Consider the following 25,179-nt stretch of genomic DNA (forward strand, 5'->3'; position numbering starts at 1 on the left):
CTCTATGCAATGCCCATATTTGATCAGGTTTAATATGCAATTGTCTGTAGTGATATCTTGGCATTTTTGCAGGTATTGTGCTATCCTGTCCCCCACTGATGCTGTGTGTGGGTCCTTTTTTGTGAACAAGTCAATTTGATCCATTTCCTCTTCCCCTGGAGGGCTGGCCTCTACCTCTTCCTGAAAAGGACTGCTTTGGCTGTTGTTGCCAGCCTTGATATCCAGTCTGTTGATTGTTGACAGTTTCCAAGGACCTGTTGTGGATGAGGCATTTGCTGTCCTTGCGTAAAAGCTCATCTTTCTATGGGTTTTCTTCTGCTAAACACTCTTTTGAAAGTCCCTCTCTGTTGTGGGGCTCCCATAGCTCTTGCACTTTTGTTGTCTTTCTTTATGAGTTGGAGAGTGTCTTCCACTTCATTCCCGAATAGGGTGTCCCCTATAAATGGTCTGTTAATGATGGAGGTCTGCACCTCCTGCTTAAAGCTGGATATCCTTAGCCAGGCAGGTCTCAGTGTGGTACCTGTGCAAATTTATCTGCTGGCAGTGTCTGCTGCGTCAAGTGCTGACTTTAGGCATGTATTTGCTATATTCTTGCGTTCCTGGACAATGGATTTTCCCCTTTTCCGGTCTTCTGGGAGCTTGCTGATGAGCTCCCAGATGTCCTCCCATTGCTGGTGACCATACTGTTTTAACAGGGCATTTGAGTTTGCGATGTGCCATTGTGTAGTTGCCTCTCTATTTTTCTGCCAACCATGTCCATTCTCTTGTTCTACTTCTCTGGAGGTGGACCAGTGTTGGAGAGGGCGTTGCCCCTCTTCCGTGGTGTGGTCACAATTATAGAGTCTGGTACAGGATTTTCCTGTATCCTCCTCCAGAGACCCCTGTATCAGGGTCTTTGGAGGAGGGTTTATACTTCTTCTCAACTTTGATGTCACTCCTTTGGCTGAGGTTAGTTCCTTGAAGGCTTCCATGCCTTGGTCCAGGATGCTTGGTAGCATCAGAAGATACTGTGTGCCCTTGTTGGCAGGGGCTAATGTCTCTAAAAGGAAGCATTTTCAGTCTTTTTATTCTTCTTCGAGGGAGACCCCAAAAATGTCAGCTGCTCTTTTTACGATCCTTTTATAGAAGGCGATGTCATCTGGAGGTGAAGCCTTTGAGGGATAGCAGCATTTCTCCTCCTCTGGGCTGTCCGTGTTGAGGTCATTCCATTGATCCTCGAAATTTTCAAAGGATTCTTATTTCTCTGGTGCGTCTATGTACTCTTCGACATCCTAGTTGCGTGGTTCGGGAGTTGGAGGCGAGTAGATGATTTCTTCTTCCTCTTAGGAGTCCTCTGTGCCTTCAGTGTCAAAATTTTCGGTGTTGGCAGTGGGAATTGCCGGGATTTGGATTCCCTTGAGTGATTCGAACTCTTCATTTGGAGGAGTGTCGCCATTTCTGCCTCAAGGCGTCTTTTCTTCTTTTCGAACTCAAGGGCTCTCTCTGTGTTGGTGACCGGAGATATCCTCCTCTTTGGAGTGGTGGACTCCATGTTGGAGTGTGGCGTATCTCCCTTGGCGCGTTTGTGCTCGACCCTCTGCTTTTGCGCCTCAATTGATTTTTCCTCGTCGGAGTCCCTCAGCAGGGTTCCGTGGGGTTCTTTGGATCGCAGCTGACCTTCGATCGCCTTTTTATTCGGCATCGGGGATGCCTTAGGCTGTGCCTTTTTATCGTGGCCCTTCGGTTCAGACGGATATGTGTCTTACCTTGTCTGTCTTTTCCTCAGCGTCTTTTGCCATTTTTTCTGGGTGCGATTTTTCTTGGTGCCTCCCTCGAGAATCTCGACGTCCGAACTCTCCTAGGATCCCTTGGTCCTCGTCACTGGAGAGACCAAAGTCTTTCAAGGAAGGTTTCTTCTGCCCATGGGACATTGTCGCGTAGTGGTCCTCTCTGCCTTTGGCGTGCCAAGTCTTCAACAGGAACACCGCGCAGGCCTCGCAATCCTGGTCTTTGTGATCCTTGGGCAGACAGAGGTTGCACACCTTGTGTAGGTCACGAAGGCGAATTTTTGGTGGTGGCACTTGGGGCAGAATTTGAAGGGTGTATTTTCCATGGACCCTACCTTGCCATTTGTCGAACCATGCATAGTCGTGTAGTGGAGGCATTCTGCATTTTAAAAAAAAATCTGCGGAGGTCAGGTGTGTTCTCCGGTTGAGTCAACGATGCGCTGTTAGTTTTCTTCAAAGAAGTGGTTTTTTTTCAGGGATTTTCAGCCATTTTCTGGAGCGTCCCCTCTTGCTTCCAGGTCCAACGATGGAAAAAATAATCTGAAGATGGCTACTATGCACAACAACCTCCGGGGCGCCGTCTGACGTCATGCAGGGGACGGACCTAGCACCAAATGGTAGTCAACAACGCCCAAAACACGAAGAAAAAAAAACAGTATTACGGACCTAACCACTAGATGGCGGAATAATGCACAGTATGTGAATCCAGAAAATGATTCACACTGCAAAAATAATACTGCACAAGTGCCATGCAATAATTATATTGAAAAGCTATGCTTTGCATTTCTAAGGGGAAAACCGAGACAGTAAATGGGTTTTCAGGCCCGTCAATTTATTTTAGCAACCTACTAAATCTAGTTGTGCTGTTGTGCTATGAAAACACTAACTAGGGGCTTCAGCAAAAACAATATCACTCTCCAACTACAGTAAGTTGCGTTCCATTCCAATCTAACAGACTATGAGGAGTGGACCTGGGAGGGACACACTAGCTATCACCCTGAAAAGCACAAACAAGCCTGTAATGGTCCTCCTTTCGGGTGAAACTGGCATAGTGTAAAAATGCATTCACACTTTTCTCACTCCAGTGGCTGACTAATTCACAGAATATACCAACTTTGACATAACACACAGAACAAGATCAGTTCTTCGCCCACAAGCTCTCACTAAGCATATCTCATCAAATGACGTGTCCTTGAATTTTCCTTCAAACTCCTGACAGAATTAATTCTGCAGCCTTCTCTGGACCATGAAACCAAATTCGTACTTGGATGATGCTACCCCACGGCAATTTATCAAAAAACAACCAAAACCATGAGAAAATACTGGCTATCCATCAATAGCTCTCAAAAGCGCTCTTCCTGAACTATACCAAATCTGAACAAGTATGTACACCTCTCAGAAAACTTGCTCATGCCATTCTCAATATAAAATCAACGTTACCCCATTACAAGCATCAATTGCCTTGGATAACACTGAAAACCATTAGGTACACACTGATTCCCACAACCAATCTTCTGGATTACTACCCATGTAGCACAGAGACTTCAACTCTTCAATACTTCATTTTGGCTTCTCCATCCTTCGAAACTGGCCTGCTTGCATTCGCAATCACCAGTGACCAGGGGACAGCTATTTCGATTCGGTTTTATCAAATGGACATTTGTTTTAAGGTTCTTGAATGGCTCACCATGTTTCAAACTGCTTTCACTTGATGCTGATGGAATCCTCTCAGTTTTGCTCATCTCTATGCATCTGTGTCCCAAGGCTGCTCTGTCACTTTCATGCTTCTACTCTTCCAAGAAACCATGGGAGATGTCTGAAAGTTGCATTTTCAAAATTCATCACTATGCTAATAACATACTAAAGTACTCTAAATATTAAAACATTGAGTGAACTTCCCAGGCAGAATTACTGTCTAGGTGACATCTGGTTATTTCAGTCTGCCACAAACCTTTAAATGAACCATTCAAAAACCGAATGTGTTCTACTTTCTCTTCCTTTTCAAATTATATGATCTTCAACTGGCTTCCAATTTTTCCACACTACTCTTTCCTCTCTCACGTCCTGCTCTCTGCCTAGGACAGAACACTCTTTGCTGCTTTCAATGTTTCCTCAACATGAAAACTTAAATTATTAATAAAACTTTAAAACCTTGCCTTTATCAACCGCAACTCTTATGCAATAATAAAACCACATACACTGCCCAGGACCTCACCATCCATGGCCCAATCTATGGCTCACTTCAGAGTAGTATTATGATCCTCTAACAAGTATATTTGCTGTTCCTTCTATATCCTGAAAGTAATCTTTCACTTGTTGCTTCTTAATCCTTTCCCTACTGCCGTCTGTCAATGGCCGACGGCAGCACTACCTCCCCAGTGCTGCAGTCGGCCATTGGCCGACGGCATTCCACCCGGCACACGAAAACGCCCGCACAGCGGCGGAATTGCCACCGCGGTTAACAGGTTAAAGGTGGCTTAAGAAAAAATGGCCCTACTTTTGAAACATTGAAATCGGAGCTCTTTTTCGTGGCAAACTGTTTTGATAAGCTAAGATCTGGTAGCAATACACAAAAGACCCGAAATAAAGAAAAGTACATGTTTCTGTAAACAAACAACTAATTTCAGAATTTAGACTGTCATAACTGGTATTTTAACGTTTGAAAAACTCTGATTTTCGACTACTTAAAAAGCCCAGCAACGTAGGATCTGATGTAAGAAAGGTTTGCAACTCAGATTCTGCACTGCCAAGATCCAAAGGCTCCTTTATGCTTTCTAGTCGGAGATTGGAGAAAGAACCAATGCTCCACAAATGGATCAACCACCGTATAGTTGGTGCAAAGAACTGTTGATCTATGTCTATTTCGCTGGAAATACAGGTCACAAACACTCATTTGAAGCAGGTAATCCCTGAAAATGTTGAAGTGGAGCAGAGATCTCATGCAAATGTAAATGTAGGGCAAGGATTACCGGAAGAAGTTCAAGTGGAGCAGAGATTCCCTGGAGACAGAAATGGAGCAGCATCCCATGTACAAGTATGTGTGTGGAAGCATCACCGGTAAATTTATAGGTGGCACAGCAAACCTCAACACTATGCAGGTTGACAGTGAGGGAAATTAAGAGGTGATTTACAGTGAAAAGAGGTGAAGAAGGAAATAACCTCAACCCAAATGGCTACAGAAATGCAGAGATGCATGAAAAACAGCACAGGAAGTGCGGGTAACTTACAGGCCCTGGTTAGCAGTGAACTAGCTTCATTTAGTCAGTGACAGAATCACACAAAAGCGGACATGTAAGCCCCAGTGTTTTGTCATAATGGGGCCATCATATTCAAAAACAGTTGATATAATTTTTAATACACTATTGGAAACTTACAAAACTCTTAAACGCATAGCATGTTCCTTTGCAAATACAGTTCGAGTTAACAGTGAAATAAAATCTATTCCATCATTGTTATATAAGAAGCAAACTGGTGAGCCATCCCTCGCACCCAAACCACACCCATTAAAAACCTTTAAATGCACCGGTGCAGTACCGAAATGCAACCTCCCACTGAGTTTACATTACCCGCTCCCTCAAACATCCATTGGCTCCATAGGATCTAATGTGGGCCTGAGACAGAAAGATAAGGGTTGGGAGGAAAAGACCTGCTTATGGAGCATTTGTAACACAAAACAGTCACTCTTAGACTGCTGCCCCTGGCAAAGGCTAGAGTGAGCAGTTCGTGGGTAAGCCCAAGCAGCAGGGTCCCAGAAGCCCCCATGCAGTGTCTGACCTTGTGCCTTAACCACGCCATCTCCACAGCGCACCCCAGCACTGATGGCCCAGACAAAACACTAGAACTGCCAGGGTTCATATAACTAACTTCCATTACAAACATGTCTTGCGGATAAAACATTTCTATTAGCACTCGACACAGAGGAGGTACAGACCAAGGCTGGCTGAGATTTTAGCAGGATGAACTTGTAATGGCAAAGCGATGGAGCAGACGAGAGAGCGGAGAGTGGCAACGCCGATGATTCTAGAACGGTAAGCACGGACAAGCACATAACCAGCCCGGCACACTGCCAGGAGGAGCGAGGGAGAATGGAAGGAGCTACTCATGCGATACTACTAAAGCCATAAGCAATGTTATGAAGGCACTGACGGCTTGAGTGAGGAGTCCTACTGCCACTACAGATGCAAAGGAACAGAAGTATTAGTTGGAAAAGCTACATTTGTTGGGAGGTTTAGTTAGCATTATAGAAAAGGTCACAGTGTGTTTGCTTCCACACAAAAGTGAAGTAGGAGCAAGAGAAACAAGATAAGACCTAACGTGACAAAAGAGCTTGATGTTCTTTTCTTTTGCTTGAGACGGGACGCAGGTTGGTCTGGTGCTGGCCTTTGCTTACCATCATCCTGATCAGGCTTAATCCTTCCGTCTGCCAAGCTCCCCTTCCCAGGACAGGGGGTCCCCTTCTGAGGGGTCACTTTACACTTTAATCTGCCTATCATCCTGTGCTTTTTAAGGAACGTTGTTCGCTTGAAGTGAGCGATGCTTTTATAAGTACGGCCTCTCGCCAACGCTGCCCACCCCGAGGCCGCAGGGCGAGCCAGAAACCTACTTCTAACATCTTTTTTTCCAAAGAATAGGGCGTGAGATTTGGAGTTAGAAAATTCAGTTGTACGGCGCATACGTTTTGGCGGTGCATAGCTTGGGTGTCCCTTTTGTCGAGACTGTCCCTGAGTGGTAAAAATATGAGAAAGTCCATCAAAAAGTCCCTTCAGCTGGCTGTTACTGGGCAAGCTGCTGAAGGAGGGTGCGCTTGACGGGCTGGAAGAACTTTGAGGGGAGTTAGAGGAGTTGGAGGTGCTGGACATTTGAGAACGGGGACTCTGAGCAGGCAGAGGGTTGGGGGGTGGTAGAAGAGGCGTTTGGGAGGTGAGGTTTTGATTGGTGTCAGGAGCCAACACATGAGGAGTGAGAGACTCATTCTGAGAGAGCATTTTCCTCGGTTGGTAGTGCCTGGAGAAGTCTACGAATTCACCACGCGATCTGCGACCATCGGGTGATGGAGTGAAAAACTTAGTCAGGCCGTCAATGAGCCCTTTGGTTTTCTTGTTAACTTTAAGTGTAGCGGCAGGTAGGTAGGTGGAGGTGGAGATGGTTTTGGGGATGGCGCCAGGCTGGGCAGGGTCTTTAACAGCCAAGCCGCTGCTTGCGTCCTTCAAAGATGCAGCATGACCAGATGGAGATGTGGTACAGACTTTAATCTTTTGACTCCTACCAGGTGACCCTCTTCCTGTGAGCGCACTCATGGATCCTTCATCACTGGTCACAGACCTACGTAGGGAAACACAACAGGTTGGAATAATGAGCAGGAATCAAAATCATTTTAAGCACCACACTATTTCAAAACAGAAGCAGCAGCAGCCATGAAACACACGGATACAAGTCCTACCAGGAGTCTTCTAAAATCAATGCATTACTGAGGAGCGATCTATAAATATTTATTCCTCGCCATCACCATCTTTGTTTGCTAAGCAACAAAGTCCCCATGGTAACCAGCAGAACACAGTGAAACCCAAAGCTTGAGCTGAGCAGCACTTCAGCGTGTGGCATGACACGGAGTGCTTAGCAGAGGGAGCCAGCCTGCACACAAGCGCAGCCCTCCTGCACTGAGGAGTCCTTCCTGTCTGTCCTTGAAGCGATGCAGCTAATCGCAGGCAGAGAAGGGCGGCCATCTCCTTTTAAACAAAGGCAGCGGAGCCTGAGGGGCTCTAAAAGATGCAGAGCAGCGGCGAGGCCAGGACACATGATACCAGCACAGCCACAGAGAGGGACGTGCGCAAGCAACGAGGATCGGCAGCGGGGGGGCGACACGCTCCTTAAGAGCCTAGTCTCGCACTTCACCAAGGATTAATGGCACTGCCCGACATCTCTGACTTGTACACGACAGCTCTGTCAGTGGAGGTCGCCTTTGACTTACTCTTGCGAATGCAGTAGATTCTACACAGCGCTGCCATGCCGAGGTTAACTAAGTCCTGACCTGTAGCAAGCGGCTGCGATTTAAGCACGGAGACCTACACACAGCCCTGCCGGTGCAACTCACTCTTGACATACAGTCCCCCGCCACTGCTGCATACAGAACTGCGCCTCTTCCTGACAGGAACTGCATCTTTTATAGCAATACGGTGACCACACAAACCGCGCTGAGCTCTGCCAGTCTAGTTAACTCGTGACCTTTTGCCTTTAAGTAGCTGAGGCATGTCAAATCGCAACAAAAAAAAAAAAAGAAAAATCGCGCTGCCAGAGAACCTCAGTCGTTTCCTGCAGCTACACTAGGCAAACTTCTACCAACGCAGGCTTGTCAAGACCCTTCCTGCCAATGCACCTCGCCCCAAACCTGTGAATCACGTTACATCCAGACCTGTTCCTCAAAACATCTGTCCGGATCTGTACCCTCCTACTAGTGAGACACTGATACCCGGCTCCTATACACTACAGCCCTCAAATGCAGCACCAAGGGTCATACACAGCAATGCCAATGCTGGAGGCCAACCCTATTTCCTATTCATGTTCGTCCATCCCATAAACACCTTTGCAATCCATCTCAATGCGCCAATGCATGTCCTCTTGCAAAACAGACAAAGCTTGGTGGCCTTCAGCGCCCCTTTTCACAGACACACATGCAGCTCTGCCAGTGGGCCTCAATCCCGACATGGGGTGCTGAGGATTACCAGACAGCTCTGCTAATCAGACTACCTCGTGCTGCAGTACACAGACGCACACGCCTCTGCGAGGGACCTCAAGCCAACGATGGGGTATTCCATTTCTGTACAGAGACCTATTCAAGGAAACACACCTCTCACTCCTGAGCGGTCATCCGTTGCTGTTGCAAACTGAGGCCCACAGGCAGGATACAAAGCTTAAATTTGAAATACTGTACTGAGCTGCACATACTTTTGCGTACATGTCTGAATCTAGGCACACAGCATCCCTGGAATACCAGGTCTACAAACATTTTTGCGATACACTTAGTAAAAATTTGGGTAAATTTCACTAAATCTATTTAGAGTGTCTTGCATGAAAACTGAACGAAAGAGAATGCCTAGATTTCAAATGTGCCAAGGCATTAGAAAGGGGACAGACTTTAGGAGAAAATACATCTGGTGAGACATGTTCTGCTCACAACAGTCCCACGCAAAAAGAAACTGCAAAATTTCACACCCACAAATGTTGTGTTTCTATAAGATTCTCTGGTGTGAATTTCACACACCCCTCCCTAACCTTCAACCCGTCCATCACCTATCAATAATGAAACATTCTGACTGCTTTGTCAATAAATTTAAATGTTGACTTGCAGTTACCCTGGAATTCCAGTAGAAACCCAGGTTCATCTCTGCAAATGTGCCTCAATCCTTCACTTTCTGCGTAAACTCCTAATGCAGTACAGATAACCATACACAGCTTGCTAATATAACTATATCCTGAGGTTACATTCCTAGAATTCCAGCAATGACTTCCAAGCTCAGTTATGCCAACATACCCTAAAATTCTCCAATAGTGGCACCACCTCGACTTACGATACCGAGAACCACAGATAGCCTTACCAACATTTGATTCCGGACCTCCCATAACCAAGAAATTCAAGTATTGGGATTCACACAGACAGCTATTTCAACGCACCTCAACCTTCCTTATGCGGTATCCCTATGTATTAATAGCAGTGAAAGCCAAACAGCAATCTAGACATTAAACTACTAAAAACATAACAGCAAGCACCGACTCCTAGTGGCTTCTTGCCAAAGACACATCTAGGTACAGCATAAGTTCATAACAGGTCATCTAACCACACAGAGCGCACTCTATTCTCCCCCACGCTCCCCCGAACACCTGCATCCATCAACTAGGCACAACTCAACCTCACTCACTCACTAAACCCAAGCATAAGCTCCTGCACTCTGCCAAAGACTATACGTCACATGCAGCACACTCATAATTCAAGCACAAACAATAATAGAAATATATATTTGCAAACCAAGATTGCCAGAGGTAGAAAACTGGAACCTACAACATTCGTTGCTTTATGTTGTTTTTCGGCCGACCGAGAGGCTTTGCATATCGTCGTTTTATCTGAGCAGCTTTCTCATGGAGGAACTTTTTTCCCTGTCTCATTGGACTGCAGACCTGACAAATCCACGTGCCTGTGAGGAGAACAATCAAATTAATATTTCGACAGAACACATGAACTACTTATTTCAGGGTTAAATCAGCAACTAAGATCTGTGCTGCATGCCCTAGCAAGCAACTGGTCCCCTGCCAGACAGCGTTTTCAATTCATGAATGATTTTTGGATGCTATGGAAAAGGCTGCCTTATTTGTTCATAGTCAATGGGACTGGGACAGAGATTTAAAGATCCATCTATGGTGTAGAAATACTTGACCCACAAAGGTCGAGATGTATTTTAATCAAGCAGCAATGTACAACTTCATGCCTTGAGCCCAACCAACCCTCGAGCCCCATCACACCTTTTCTCAGAATCCTACCTTTCGGCATTCTGGACAGTGGTGGGTCACAACATTCCATGTGGAAGCCTCGGTCACACGAGTCACAAAAAAGCATATTATCCTGCAATACACAAAGTGCAGTGACTTATAATAAGTAGGCTGAGTGAAGGTCAGCTGTTCAAACAGAATAACAAAGGCATAGTTGCTTAGTGCTCCCAGACACAGCTAGGATACTACGAAAGGTACATCTACTTAAGAGTGAGCAACTTGTATGCTTCCAGCTATCAGAGAATTCTTGTGTCACAATAAATGCACAAATGGTTCGAGATCTCGCCATATTTCTCACCATCTCCCGACTGAAAGGTGAGAGCACAGGAACTATTTAGAAGCTTTAAACACCGCTCTGGAGGCAAGCGGCCATAGAACCATGTCAACATCTAGAAGTACCACTTTACTTACTGAATCCATACACATTAGAATATCTAAACGAAACACTTTATAATACATTTTTAATTTGATAAAAATACAATTTAAAGAAAACCTACTTGAGGGAACATTTTCAAACTTGATTTAAAAAAATATATCAAATAGTACATTTGGAATGAGAACACCCTGTTTTATGAAGGAAGATGTAGATAGTAGACAGGCTATATACATATACTCCTATGCATAGCGTTATAATGACAACCCAGCTTGAAGAATTACAGTAGATAGCTGGACATCGCATTATGAAATGCTGGCTCAGTGAGACCGATTGTTTTTTAAGGTGACCGTGGAGGGATCAGGACACGTTTTAATGATCAAATAATGTTTTGGAAAACTGAACAGCAGGACAGTTTATGGATCAGGAGATAATATCCATGATAGAGAACTAGTACTACAGTTGTGGAAGCGTGGAAAAACACCTGAAAAATACAACACGCACACATGGATGAATAAGACGGTGGTATACCTCAATTTCATGAGGCAATGGGTTCCCCAGATAAGGCACCATACATCATTTTTTTTTAAAACAGTTAGCCAAGTGCGGCACAAATATTGTAAATGCAATTACATGAGGCTATTGCAATGAAAAATCTCAGCAAATAGAGCAATAAAGGATAAGGTGCAAAATCAGACAAGCTAAGTCCTAAATGAGCAGCAAAATTATGAAATCATGAAACATCCCTAGGAACATCTGGATGTAAACAGGAAAATGGTCTGTTTAGCCACAAAATCAAGGGTTTATGGACTGCTGCCAAGAAAACCATGAATTTCGGAAAAATCTTTAAGTGTGAGCAAAAGAAATGAATGTTTAGCAAATCTCAGCACATTTCTATTAAACATCATATTGTCCTGCCATCTAAGCACTATCCTACTAAATATATTGATTCTGCTCACTCTACCCTAATGTCATCCAGAGATGGCATGGCAAACTAGTTACAAAAACAACTAACTATTGTGAATGAATGCAGGACAGTGAGCTGCAATGGGCCTTGCGTAACTGCTACACTACTGTGTCCAATGTAGGAACGTTTTCTTTGACAACAGTAAAAAAGTCAATGGAAATAAACACACATGACTGTTTGACAGTGTGCTGCAAAAATAAACAGTGAGCAGGTAAGAGGAGAACTAACTGAGGTCTAGTTAGCACAAGCTAGAAAAAGGCACTTTAACAAGCTATAGCACAGTTGGTAAAAATGTCATATTACCTGGTCAGTGCGTTCATGAAAATTTAAAAATAAATTCATTTTCTGCTCAGTTAGTAATGCACAGAAACGTTTACACAGTGAAGTCATTTTTCCTTCTGTATAATCATATTTTTGATATCCATAAATCGGACAACAGAGTAGCAAGATAAATAATGACCTTGCCATCGAGCAAGGATGAAAAGCAGAAAAAAGATTACTAGTTCAGGCAAACCAGATATATAGAGCAAAGCCTGACCTAGAGTATCAGTCAGAATCAATACTGTACCGTTTAGCAAAAGTACAGACAGACTTCTCAGGAAACTGCTGGTCAAATGTCTGGAATAGTAATCTACAGTAGCGACTTTCCCTCTAGTGGCATGAGCCTTACAAAGAAGCCCATTGCCTTCGGACAGCATAATGTTATGCACGAAGCTATCAACCTGGCTACTATCTCCTTTGGGGAGGCTAGGAATGCGAACTATTGTAAAACTGATTAAACATTTTTTTTATATTGCCCAAGTAGTATTAAAAAAAAAAATTGTGTCAGAGAATGGGTTCGGGAAAAAGGTCTGAAGGAAACTCCTTGAATTGAAAATGAAGTTTTTCATACCTGTCGATGTAGTTTTACAGCTTGAAGATCTTTCTGGATTCACTATGCTGTGCATTATTCCGTGGTCTAGTGGTTGGGTCCGGAATCGTAGTCTTTTCTTTCTTTTTTTTCGTACTCCAGGTGGGCGTCGACGTCCCACTTTATGGTGTACTTCCTTTGACGTCAGCACGCTTCCTGTGGAAGCTCCCACCATTGGGCGCCATCTTCGGATTCTTTTTTCTTGTTTTGTGCTCGGTTTGCGAATCCTTAGGCAATGTTCTGTATTTCTTTTTCAAGTAAGTGATTTTTTCGCTTTGACCTTCAAGGTGTCTGTTTCTGTATTGACCTTGTATTACCACTTGCTTCTCCAGCCTCATCTTTCTGGCGGAGGTTGGTGGGTTCGCTAGTGAATCCAGAAAGATCTTCAAGCTGCAAAACTACACAGACCGGTAAGAAACTATTCGTTTTGCAGCGTGAATCTTTCTGGATTCACTATGCTGTGCATAGACCTTGCAGCGGTTTGTTATGTTTGTGGCGCCTGGGTGGAAGATGAGCGTTGGCTGTTGAATATATGTTGAAGCACCTTCTGTCCTACTTGTGCTTCCTTGTTCATTTGTATATCCACACAGTAGTGCTTAGTGAACGTGTGCACTGAAGCCCATGTTGCCACCAGGCATATGTCTTGAATGGGTGCATTAGCCAGGAAGGATATTGTTGCTCCTTTTTTCCTGGTAGAGTGGGCTTGTGCCCCCTCTGCTAGTTCTTGGCCTGCCTGCTTGTGGCAGAGTTGTATAGTTTATGCGATTCATCGTGCGATAGTTCCCTTTGTTACTGGTCTACCCAAGAAACTGCTTGCGAAGGACACAAAGAACTGTTTTGCTTTCTTGCGTTTCTTGGTTCTTTCCATGTAGTGCATTTCTGCCCTTCTAGCGTCCAGAGTGTGCAGTGCCCCCTCTGCGCTTGTGGCCGGTTTCTGAAAGAAGCTTGGTATTTGTACTGCCTGGTTGATGTGGAACTTTGACACCACCTTTGGCATAACGTGTGGGTCAGTTCTCATCACCACCCTATCATTGTGTATTTGGATGTAGGGTTCTTGCAGCGTTGGCGCCTGTAGTTCGCTCACCCTGCGCAGCGAGGTGATTGCCACCAAGAAGGCTGTTTTCATTGCTAGCATTTGTAGTGAGGCTTTATGAATGGGTTCACAGGGCGCTTTCATGAGTTCTGTTAGGACTGAATTGATGTTCCATGCCGGTGGCGGCATCTTCTTTGGTGGTGCAATCCTTTTTGCACCTTCCAGGAATCTCTTCACTATCTGTGATGTAAAGAAACTCTTCTCTGTTTCTCCTCTTGTGTAGGCTACTGTCCCTGCTAGGTGTACTCTCAGTGAGGATGAACTTAGTTTTGCCTTCAGTAGGTGCATGAGATATCTTAGCATCGTTGATTCCCTTGTCATCTTCTTGTGTAGTTTTTTCTTGCTACACCATTGTGTAAACCTCTTCCATTTTGCCACATAGCACCTTCGTGTGCTAGGTCTCCTTGCCTCTCGTAGTACCCGCAGGGTGCTTTCAGGTAACTTCAGGTGTGCAAACTCTGTCTTCAGGAGCCATGCTGCTAGGCAGAGGCTCTCTGGCTCTGGGTTTAGTACTTCTCCGTCTTGCAAGGAGCGTAAGTCTTTCCTTTTCCCGAACTTGTGGGGTGCACCCTGTGCCATCTCCTTTATCTATGCGTACCTGGTCTGCCTGGCCCACTGGGGTGCCACCAGGATCAGTCATGTTGCTGGTCCTGCACTTGTTGAGTACTCTGTATAGCAGTGGTATCGGGGGGGGAAAAGCGTAAGCAAATGTTTTCGACCAGCTTATCCATAGGGAATTCCCCAGGGATCCTTCCCCTGGTTGCCCGGATGTGAAGTTTAGGCATTTTGCATTCCAGCCTGTTGCAAATAGGTCTATTGTCGGTGTTCCCCACGCTCTGAATAGCCTTTGCGTTTTCGGTGTATTGAGCTCCCACGAGTGGGATGCAGATGTCGGTCTGCTGAGCCAGTCTGCCTCCACATTGTCCTTCCCTGGTGCTAGGTTCGATAGCGGGGCTGATTGTGTTCCTCCCTGTTTGTTGATGTAGAACATAGTTGTTGTGTTGCCTGTCTGGATCAACACTCTCTGGTTGTACAGTTTTGTCTGGAAGGCTTTCAGGGCGAGGAACACGGTCTTTAGTTCTAGGTAGTTGATGTGTTTGAGCGCATCCGTTGGAGTCGACAGACCCCTCACCCTGAGCTTGCTCATGTGTGCTCCCCATCCCTTCTGAGATGAGTCTGTAGTGATGGTCACCGTTGGGGTCGGTGGTGTTATGTTCTCTTTGTTCCACCACCACATCTCCTCCTGCACTGCGTGCGTTAAAACCACTAGATCTTCCCAACTTCCTGTAGCTTGTGACCATTGTTCCTGCAGCCATTCCTGGAATGGCCTCCTGTGTAGCCGTACATTTGGGACCATATGGATGCAGGAGGCCATCATGCCCATGAACTTGCTCGCTGTCTTCACTGTCAGAGCACGCCCCTTCTGGTAGAGGCACATCTCCTTCAGCAGGGCCAGTGTTCTCTTGCCGCTGGGGAACACCTTGCTCTATATGGTGTAGATCCATGCTCCCAGGAAGATTTTTACTTGCTCTGGTTCCATTGAGGATTTCCCCCAGTGAAAGGAGAATCCCAGTTCCACCATTGTACTTGTCACGCGCTGTGCGTGTTCTTTGCATGTCCCATGTGAACTTGCCTTTATTAGCCAGTCGTTCAGGTATGGGTATACATGGATCCCTTCCCTCCTTAGCTGCGCTGCCACTGCCACTGCCACTGCTGCAAGGCACTTTTTGAAGACCCTTGGTGCGGATTTTAGTCCGAATGCTGGGGCTGTGAACTGGTAGTGATCTTTGTTGATGGTATATCTCAGTAGATGTTTGTGCTGCCTGTTCATTGGGATGTGCAGGTAGTCATCTTTGAGGTCTATGGTGGCCATGAAGTCTCAGTCCCTTATCTGAGGAATGACCTCTTGTAGGGACGTCATCTTGAACTTTTGTGTTTTTATGTACTTGTTTAGGAACCTTAGGACCAGGATGGGTCTCAGTGATTCGTCCACCTTTGGTACCAGGAAGTAGGTTGAGTACACTCCCTTGTTCCTTTCTCTATATGGTACTGGTTCGATGGCCTCCTTTTGGAGGAGTTCCTTCGACTCCTTTTGAAGTAGCTCTAGCTCCTTTCCTGACAGCGCCTTCCATTTTGGTTTCCTGTTTGGCGGGGTCTTTTCCAGTTCTATGCAGTATCCGAACTGTATGCTGTTGAGTATCCATTTGTCTGTGGTTATCTTCTTCCACTCCCGGAAGAAATTACTTTGCTTGCCTCCTACTGGTGTTACATGTTCGTTGATGTTTTGTCCGTGTAACCCTGTTTTGGTCTTGTTGTGCTCCACCCTGGGAGGAGTTACGTAGGTGGGCACGTATTGCGTGACGGAGTCACTTTGAGGTGGGTTGTTGGCACCCTCTTATTTTGTCCACGTCCGTTCGCCATCCCGCAAAAGGACTGTCCCCTTTGCTGGTAGTGCCAGGTTTGTTTTTGATGTCCCTGTTGTGTCTGGCTGTCGCCCTGGCAGGACTGTTGGAAAGTCTGGTGTGACGTTCCTGGCTGGTTTCTGCCTCTTCCGTTCAATCTCCGTGACTGAGTACCCCTTTTCGTCCCCCTGAATTGTAAGGCCCCCATGGACCTTGCAGTTTCCTCAGGGCTCGACAATTCCGAAAAATTGTACTAGTCCTGCAGGTCTAGTACCATGGAAAATCCCCTCGACCTGACTGCAACCCACTTGACCTCAGTCTCTGAAAACGGAGCAAAAGTGACAAGATAAGATTTAAAGGCATCTTTATTGCTCATTCCCTTCATGAGCAATAAAAATGCCTTTAAATCATGTTATCTTGTCACTTTTGCTCTGTTTTCAAAGACAGAGGACAAAAGTTAGTTTGACTTCCTACTCGCCAGAAAGGGCGAGTAGGACCTAAAAATAGCTCGTCCTCATCCATTCTCCCTCGCAAATGCGAGCGGGCGAGTGGATTTGTCGAGCCCTGTTCCTTTTCTTTTTTGAGCTGGGTGAGCTTTTCATCCACCGTCACCCCAAACAGTGTCTCCCAATTGGACAGGGTGCTTAGAATGTTGTGGTGTACCTCTGGTTTGAAGCCTGAGCTCCTAAGCCAGGCCTGCCTTCTCTCCGTGGTTCCCATCATCATCAGCCTGCTGGACGTGTCCGCTCCATCCAAGGCTGTTGTGAGGCAAGAATTAGCCACATTTTTCCCCTCTTCCACAAGGTGTGAAGCTCTTTGTTGGTACTCATCTGGGAGGTGCTTGATCAGCGGTCCGATCTCCTCTAGAATTTGGTACTGGTGCCTTTTCAGCAGGGAGTTTGAGTTTGCCATGCACCAGAGCATCGCAGCATTTCTTTCCATCTTCCTCCCAGTTAGGTCGATCCTCCTGCTTTCCTTGTCTGGTGGTGGCCCTGATTTTGTTGGCACATTTGCCCTTTTCCTGGCGGTTGCCGCAAAAATGGAGCCCGCCGTAACTGATCCTTGGATGTACGGATGATCCTTAGAGGAGTGTTTATATTTCTTCTCCGTCCTAGGCGAAACAGACCTGCATGTTGCCGGTTCCTTGAACGCCTCTTTCCCCTGGGCCATGACACTCAAGCATGGGGAGGTACTGGCTCCTAGTTTGTGCGGGGAGTAGGGTCTCCAAGAGGAAGTCTGCTTTCGGTTTTTCCTCATCTAGCTTGATTCCAAAGGCTGTTGCCGCGTTCTTGATGACCATATTGTAGACCCCAATGTAATCTGGCGGCGAAGGCCTTGAAGGGTACGTGTCCAGGGCCTCTTCTGGGTTTTCGGTGTCGAGGTTCTGCCTGTGTCCCCGAAGATGCAGAGCCGAGGGTCGTCCGCCAATAGTCGTTGCCCTCCTCCTCGTAGTAGAAGGCTTCTTCCTTTGGATGGTCCTGGGTCTTGGGACTTTTCAGCGGCTCTTCGGCGTCGAAGTCCTCCTCCTCTTCTACTCTAACGATCAAAGTCTTTGGCTTCGACAAAATCGCGAACTTCATCTTTTCGTCGAACTCCTTTCTTTGCAGGATGTTATCCATTTCAGCCTCGAGCCGTCTTTTCTTTCTCTCCAGTTCGGCGTCTAACGGTTCGGCTGCTCTCTTCGACGTATAAGTCGAGATAGGCTTCGGGTCCTTAGTAGACGCTGAAGCGACCTTCGGGTCCTTCTCTTTCGAAGTCAAACGTTCCTTTTCTGGGACGTGCTTCGACGACCTTGGCTTTTCGCCGGTCTTCGCCGCCTGGGAGTCCTTTTCGAAGGATCCGCTGGGCTGTTTGTCCTTGGATGCAGCTGCAGCCGTCAAGATTTTCTGCGTCAGTGCTTCCTTCGAGAACTTCAACTTTGTTTTTCGAGAGTCTGACTCAGACTTTCGAGGTTCTGTCGGGGGCTTTGGGGTCTTGGACTCTCCTACCTCTTTAGAAGTCTTATCGGTCTCTACGACCGTGTAATCTTCTTCGGCGATGTTGTCCTCCGAGTCGCTCGAGAGCCCCAGGTCTCGAAGGGCATCCTAGTCGCTCGAGAGCCCCAGGTCTCGAAGGGACGGTGGTTGTCCCTTGCCTTGCATGTTGTAGTTTGCTCTTCTCTGTCGCTCTCTAACCCGGAGAGTCTTCGGTGTGAAGGCGGAGCAGGCGTTGCAGTCCTTGCTCTTGTGGTCGACCGGTAGGCAGAGGTTACAAACCGGGTACTGGTCCTTCTGCGCGTATTTGTGGTGGCAGTTACGGCAGAATTTAAAAGGGGTCTTATCCAATTCTTGCACTCAGTGGGCCCCCTGTGTGCGCATTCTCCGTTGGACGTCGAAGTTCTCGAAGTACTCCTCCTTCGTCGTCCCGGCTCGATGGTGTTGTTCCTAGTCGTCTTCTCACTCTTTTCCGTGCAAATTCGACTTTTCTGCATCCTCTTTTCCTCCAAAATTCTGGAGCCCCTCGGAAACGATCCAGACCCAACGGCAGAAAAAAGAATCCGAAGATGGCGCCCAAAGGTGGGAGCTTCCGCAGAAAGCGTGCCGATGTCACAGGAAGTTCACCAAAAGGTGGGACGTCGACGCCCACCTGGGCTACGGAAAAAAAAAGAAAGAAAAGACTACGATTCCGGACCCAACCACTAGACCGCGGAATAATGCACAGCATAGTGAATACAGAAAGATTCACGCTGCAAAATCTGAAATACCTGTATGGAAAAGAGTGAGCAAATAAGGCCATTTTACTGCAATAGATCAACAAGGTTTATCCGTGCATACAGTCTGAAGCACCCTACTGTTCGATCTGTGGTGGCAGACATAAGTAAAGTAACTTGAGGTTGTTAGATTTGTGCAGTTAAAATGGAGCAACCAAAATGTTTTAGAAGATTTTTTTTTGCGGAAGAAGCAGGTCTTCGAATTGTAAGAAAGTGTTTTAGGCATGCAAGGAAACATTTCATCATCAGAATTTTGAAAAAAAGATGGCAGATGTAAATTAATTGAGAAACATATGGCCAGCTATAGACAAATCAAGATAAGCTAGTAATATCACTGGCTGGCACGTTCATGTGTCCACTAACAACGGAATACAAAAAGTGCAACACGTCTTTCAAGGAAGCAGAATGTTCGTTTAGTTATGAGATTCGGGTGGCTGCACTGATGAAACTCGGGAGCCAAGTGATCAAGCTCTGGAACATAGGATGGGATTGACCATCTTGCCCAACATACTGGTTAGCAGGTCTGGCCTGAATACAAGCCTGCTATGTGGATGCACGAATAGATGGAGCACATAACAGATACCATCTGTGTCAGTGACTCTGGAGTAACAAGCATCACTGAAATCATGCACTGTCTCATTGTGGCAATAGCATCTAGGGAACAAAGAAACTGGGGCAAAGGCCAGCAAAAGACCCAAACTCATCTGTCAAATGGGTAGTCTCTTTAGAGCGAGGCTCTTGAAACCTGGATTTTAAGATGCAGCATTTAATATTCTTGTCCCTGCGGCAAACTAGTCGACTTCAGGCGTGAATTAGGTCTGGTAAAACATACAATTGTTTCAAACCTACTCATACTCTTCTAGAACATGCCTTCTGAGCTGACCTGATCCCCAGTTCTAAAGGTCTGGAGGAATAACTGCTGTCATTAGTATTTCTTGCTAAGTGCCAGTGCAAGATAATCCATGCTTCTCTTGACAGTCCCTGGACCAGGTACGCTTAAAGTAATGCACTATTGTTTTATTGGAAGTCTGAAGCAGAATATATTACATTTAAATCAATAGGGGGAGGAAGAATTTTTGGGCTAAGTGAACTGCCCTCAGTTTCAGCATTTTGCTATGATGCAGCTTTTCAGCAGGGGAACCCTTCCATCCATGTGACCCCTCTAACTTATCTTTCACACATATGTTATGATAGATTGTGCAAACCGAGGTTTCTCAACTGGACTCCTTTGATGGGGCAAGTTTAATTATTGCACTTTCAGGAATTCATGGAACTGCTGGATATTTGGATACGTTCCTTCGACTAACCTGTGTTCTGAAAACACTAACGGTCTAGACATTCTTGAAGACTATGCACGTATAGCCTAGCCTTCGGTATTAGGAAGATGCATGTGGCTATCCTGCTGATTACTGATGGCATTTCTCTGATCAATGAAGGACTTCTTCAGAAATATGTATAATTCATGTAGAGAACAGTCCTACACCTGAAGGACCCACTTTTATAGGATACTCCAAGGAGGCTCTTTTATACTGTACATTCTGAACTGGCTGAAGGATCAACTTCGGAAGGTTGATATGTGAGCCTAGGTCCTTAATAAGATAAGATGCCACATTGATTGGAGGTCTTTTTGAGGCTTCTGTGCTGAATATCTTACACCAATCAGACCTCCAGATATGGGTAGAGAATTATGCCATTTAGCTTTACAGCTGCGGCTACACCAGCCATGGACTTAAATATAAGATGATGCAGACTAATGACTGAAAGGGAGTATAGTAGTGGGAGGTCCCACCTAGAACTTCAGAAATTTCTTTTAACCCATGAATAATACAATGTGGAAATAAACATCCTGTAAATGTAGGACCACCATCCAGCCTCGTAATTGGATGGAAGGAAGGTTTGAAGAAAGGTAAGCATGTTTACCTATTTGTTTGCTAAAGTTAGATTGAACGACAACAATCCAGGACTAGACTATTTCTATACTAGCAAGTGTAGATTACCTTATTTTACCACTTGAACAACCTATCAACTGTGTTTTGTAAACTTTACTGCACCTGTTTATCAACTGGTCCAGAGGTCTTGACCATTACATACTTGATGGAATAAAGGGTTGATAATGAATGAACACATGAATGACAGATTTGTAGAGAGCACAGCTGTTCCAAAGAGCGTCCTGGTGCTATAGGAAGGAAAAAAAAGACCAAAGGAAACCAGCGCATCAAGCTAAAACAACTGGTGGAAATCAGTCTGGTTTTTAGTAATTTTCTGAAATGTAACTCATTGTTTCTACAACGGAGAGACATTGTGAGCTGGTTCAAGGTTATAGTTTCTATAGCCTGGAACAGTACAATATCTGAATCCAGTTTTACATCCCCTCAATATGTAGCCGGGTATGCTATATCTATGTTTATACCGTCCAAATCAAACCATTGTTTGCATGTAAAAGGAGAGATTCCGGACGGAATTCAACTCGACAAATCCATTACGAATAAACTGATGTCTGCTCCACTGAAACAGTACATCCACCCACACTTCATATATAAGTGAAAGAATGCAAAAAATGTGTGGCGAAAAAGGATGACACCTCACGGGCGAACAACCCTCGGGCCAATTGGCAGATGTTATAGATTTAGAACCCCTTTCTCATCATCAGTTGTCATTCCTTTTCAGACAAAGAAAGAAAAGATAGAGTGTCCAAAACAAACCATACGTGGTAAAAGTGAGACAGGTGCCAATTTGGAGCTCAAACAATCGCTCCCTGATGTGACACAATAAGTGATGGCTGATAGCTTAGGTTCGCATACCAATACCTGCAGCCGACATGTTTCACTGCCTTTTATACCTTATGGCAGATTAGTCAGGGCTCACCACTCGGTCACTGCAACAATGTTGGACATCGCAACTCTGGGAACTGTTGAGTTGAAAACACAACTTGGGTTTAAAAACACCTAAGGACACCACTGCTGGCTTTCTCAATATATGTGCATAATATGTATCAAGAGGAAATACTTAAAACAGGGGATAGATTACCCTCAGCCAGCCACATCTCATAACAGCTGGTGAGGGAAGAAGTGGCTCTCAATACAAGCCTGTTTCAAAGATTAAAACTCATCTCCTGTCCATTGTCGCATCAATCTATAAATGGTAAAAAACTAAGAATTCTAGTAGTAGTGCACATAATTCTTACAGTATACCCTTTTCTTTGGTTCCCTGCTTGGAGTTCCCTTGTTTAGTTCTATACAATATCTAAATTGTATTAGTTTTAACACCCATTTGTCTGTAGTGATTTTCTTCCATTCTTTTAGAAATCTTTGTAAACTGACTCTTACTGGTGTTAAGTGTAGGAGTTCTTCTGTTTCCGCCCTGGTTACCTTTTTTGTGATCTTCCAGGTGCCGTTTGTAATTTGTGGAAAGAAACTTGCCACCAAGGCCCCCCTTACCTATTGTGGTTGTCCTGTACCACGTGGACAGCCACGAAAAGACTACTCGTCTTGCTGATACTGCAAGCTGTGGCCTTGTTGTCCTGGTTGGTTACCTCCCTGAAAGGACTGTTATGTGTGATGGAGTGATGCTGACTGAAAGGATCCCCTTCCTGTTGGTCTTCTTGATGGGACTGATCTACTTAGCATGTTGCCTTTGAACTGCAGGGATCTCATTGATTTTGCAGTTTCATAATTTTTTTTTCCAGCTGGTTCAAGGTGTCATCAACGGTTCTCAGTTGAAGGGTGCATTCAGTGTATTGGCTTGCACCACTGGCTTGAACACTGATATTCTGAGCCAGGCATGGTGCCTTTCTGTGATACCAATCATTTGTCTTCCCAAGGTCTCTGCAGATTTTAGGCATATGATTGCAATGTTTTTCCCACCTTCCACCAAATGAGATGCTCTTCTTTGAAGCTGCTCTGGTAGGCGTTTCATTAGCTCACCTATCTCCTCCCAATGTTAGTAGGTATGGCGATTTATAAAAGCGTATGAGTTAGATATTCCCCACTGGATGGCTACACCCCTTTCTACTTTCCATCCCATGAGATCCATCCTCTTGCTCTCCTTATCTGGAGGAGGTCCTGAGGTGCTTTCGATGTTGGCTCTCTTCCTGGCAGTAGAGGTAATTATGGAGTCTGTTGGGATGGTTCCATTTATGTAATTAGGGACTTTTGTAGAAAGTTTGTATTTCTTCTCGGCCCTGGGTGGCACTGCCCTACATGTAGCTTGTTCTGCTACGACGCCTTTTCCATAGTCCAGGACACTTGAGAGAATGGGCAAGAATTGGCTCCTTGACTGGGTAGGTAGAAGTTTCTGGCAGTAAACAGGATTGTGGTTTTTCCTCTTCCAGTTGCACCCCATATTTATCAGCTCCCTTCTTTATAACCTGGTTATATATGCCAGTAACATCAGGTGGCGGCGGACTTGAAGGGTAGGTGTTTACCCCTTCCTCTGGCGAGTCTGCTTCTAGTTGTTGACAGTCACATTCTTGGTGCTCTAAAGCCTCAGAGAACTGCTGTACTTGTTCCTCCCCTTCTTCAAAGGTTTCCTCCTCCTGCTCTTCTTGAGGCTCAGGCGTCTGAGGAGGCTCAATTTCCTCGAGGTCTTTGTCAGTTTGCTCTGTAGATGTTTATATGCTTGATACCAGTGCTCGAACCCCACCCATCACACACTCGCAAAGGTGCTTGAATCCCACCCGTCACACACTCGCTGGTGAACAGTGAGCTCCGATCTGGACGGGTGGGGGGCGACCCTGTGAGATACGAACAGAGCTGCTACTCCCCACACTCCCCCTGCAGCCGGGCCGTGTCCCCACTTGTGCTGTAGTTGTGACCTCACCAGTGCTCGAACCCCACCCGTCTCACAATCGCTGGTTAACAGTGAGCTTCGATGTGGACGGGAGGGGCCGACCCTGCGAGATACGAACAAAGCTGCTGCCCCCCCACCGCAACCGGGATCGGCTCCCTTGTGATGTTTGTGGTGATATCACCGGCTGGTGGCCTTTAAACTCCACGCCCAAGCGTGACCCTCTGAGATGTGATCAGAGCCGTATTGCAGCCCCCACTCCCCCCTTCCCTCCCTGGGAGTTTTGCTTGATCCCACCAGGTTCACCACTCACTCATTCTGGGATCGATCCGCGAGAGGCGATCCGGGCAGTATTGGCATCTAGCCTTCTCTGCTCTACTGAATGCACAGTTTCAGCTCTATCGGGTTCTTTGCCCGCGTGCCGTTCTCCCTTCTAGTTTTCCTTGCCCTCTCCTGCTCTGTAAAAGGCACCCACCTTTCTGACTCACTGCCTCTCCACCTGCCAATGCTCTTCTCGTTTTCCAGTTTCCTTGTTCTTCCTTCCCTTTCCGTGCCTCAAGCACCCCCTCTCATTCAGATAGCACACCTCTAACTTTCTCGTATGTTTCCTCTCACCACCTTTTCTCTAATTTCATTTCATTTTTTTATTCTACCTTCCTAATTCCATTTTATGTTGCTAATGTTTCTATTAGCCCCCGCCTCATTTCGTGTCCCTGCCGTTTCCACTAGTTAACTTTCCCCTCCAGATGCCTCTCCTCTCTGCCCCTACGTTGTGTCCTGCCTCTCCTCTCTGCCCCTGCGTTGTCACCTGCCTCTCCTCTCAGTCCCTGCGTTGTGTCCTGCCTCACCTCTCCCCCCTTGCGTTGTGTCCTGCCTCTCCTCTCCTGCGTTGTGTCTTGCCTCTCCTCTCTGCCCCTGCATTGTGTCTTGCCTCTCCTCTCTGCCCCTGCATTGTGTCTTGCCTCTCCTCTCTGCCCCTGCACTGTGTCTTGCCTCTCCTCTCTGCCCCTGCATTGTGTCTTGCCTCTCCTCTCTGCCCCTGCATTGTGTCTTGCCTCTCCTCTCTGCCCCTGCATTGTGTCTTGCCTCTCCTCTCTGCCCCTGCATTGTGTCGTGCCTCTCCTCTGCCCCTGCATTGTTCTGCCTCTCCTCTGCCCCTGCATTGTTCTGCCTCTCCTCTCTGCCCCTGCATTGTGTCTTGCCTCTCCTCTCTGCCCCTGCATTGTGTCTTGCCTCTCCTCTCTGCCCCTGCATTGTCTCTTGCCTCTCCTCTCTGCCCCTGCATTGTGTCTTGCCTCTCCACTCTGCCCCTGCATTGTGTCTTGCCTCTCCTCTGCCCCTGCATTGTGTTTTGCCTCTCCTCTGCCCCTGCATTGTTCTGCCTCTCCTCTGCCCCTGCATTGTTCTGCCTCTCCTCTGCCCCTGCATTGTTCTGCCTCTCCTCTCTGCCCCTGCGTCGTGTCCTGCCTCTCCGCCCCTGCGTCGTGTCCTGCCTCTCCGCCCCTGCGTCGTGTCCTGCCTCTCCGCCCCCGCGTCGTGTCCTGCCTCTCCGCCCCCGCGTGGTGTCCTGCCTCTCCGCCCCTGCGTGGTGTCCTG

At 46.3% G+C, this 25,179-nt stretch overlaps 1 protein-coding gene across 1 annotated transcript in view; it reads right to left on the minus strand.

Moving 5' to 3' along the window:
- Nucleotides 1-25,179, minus strand: part of LOC147669069 (histone acetyltransferase KAT6B-like) — a gene marked incomplete at its 3' end in the record, with an annotated part of 135,168 nt that overhangs the window by 31,671 nt on the left and 78,318 nt on the right. Inside the window, exons 4-6 of the mRNA XM_086948249.1 lie at nt 10,296-10,377; nt 9,820-9,952; nt 7,033-7,088 (exon numbers count right to left, since the gene is read on the minus strand). Of these exons, the coding sequence (XP_086804375.1) occupies nt 7,033-7,088; nt 9,820-9,952; nt 10,296-10,377 (271 nt within the window). The remainder of the gene's footprint in view (nt 1-7,032; nt 7,089-9,819; nt 9,953-10,295; nt 10,378-25,179) is intronic.

Source organism: Lissotriton vulgaris, unplaced genomic scaffold (genome assembly GCF_964263255.1).
Source record: "Lissotriton vulgaris unplaced genomic scaffold, aLisVul1.2 SCAFFOLD_4443, whole genome shotgun sequence".
Taxonomy (NCBI): domain Eukaryota; kingdom Metazoa; phylum Chordata; class Amphibia; order Caudata; family Salamandridae; genus Lissotriton; species Lissotriton vulgaris.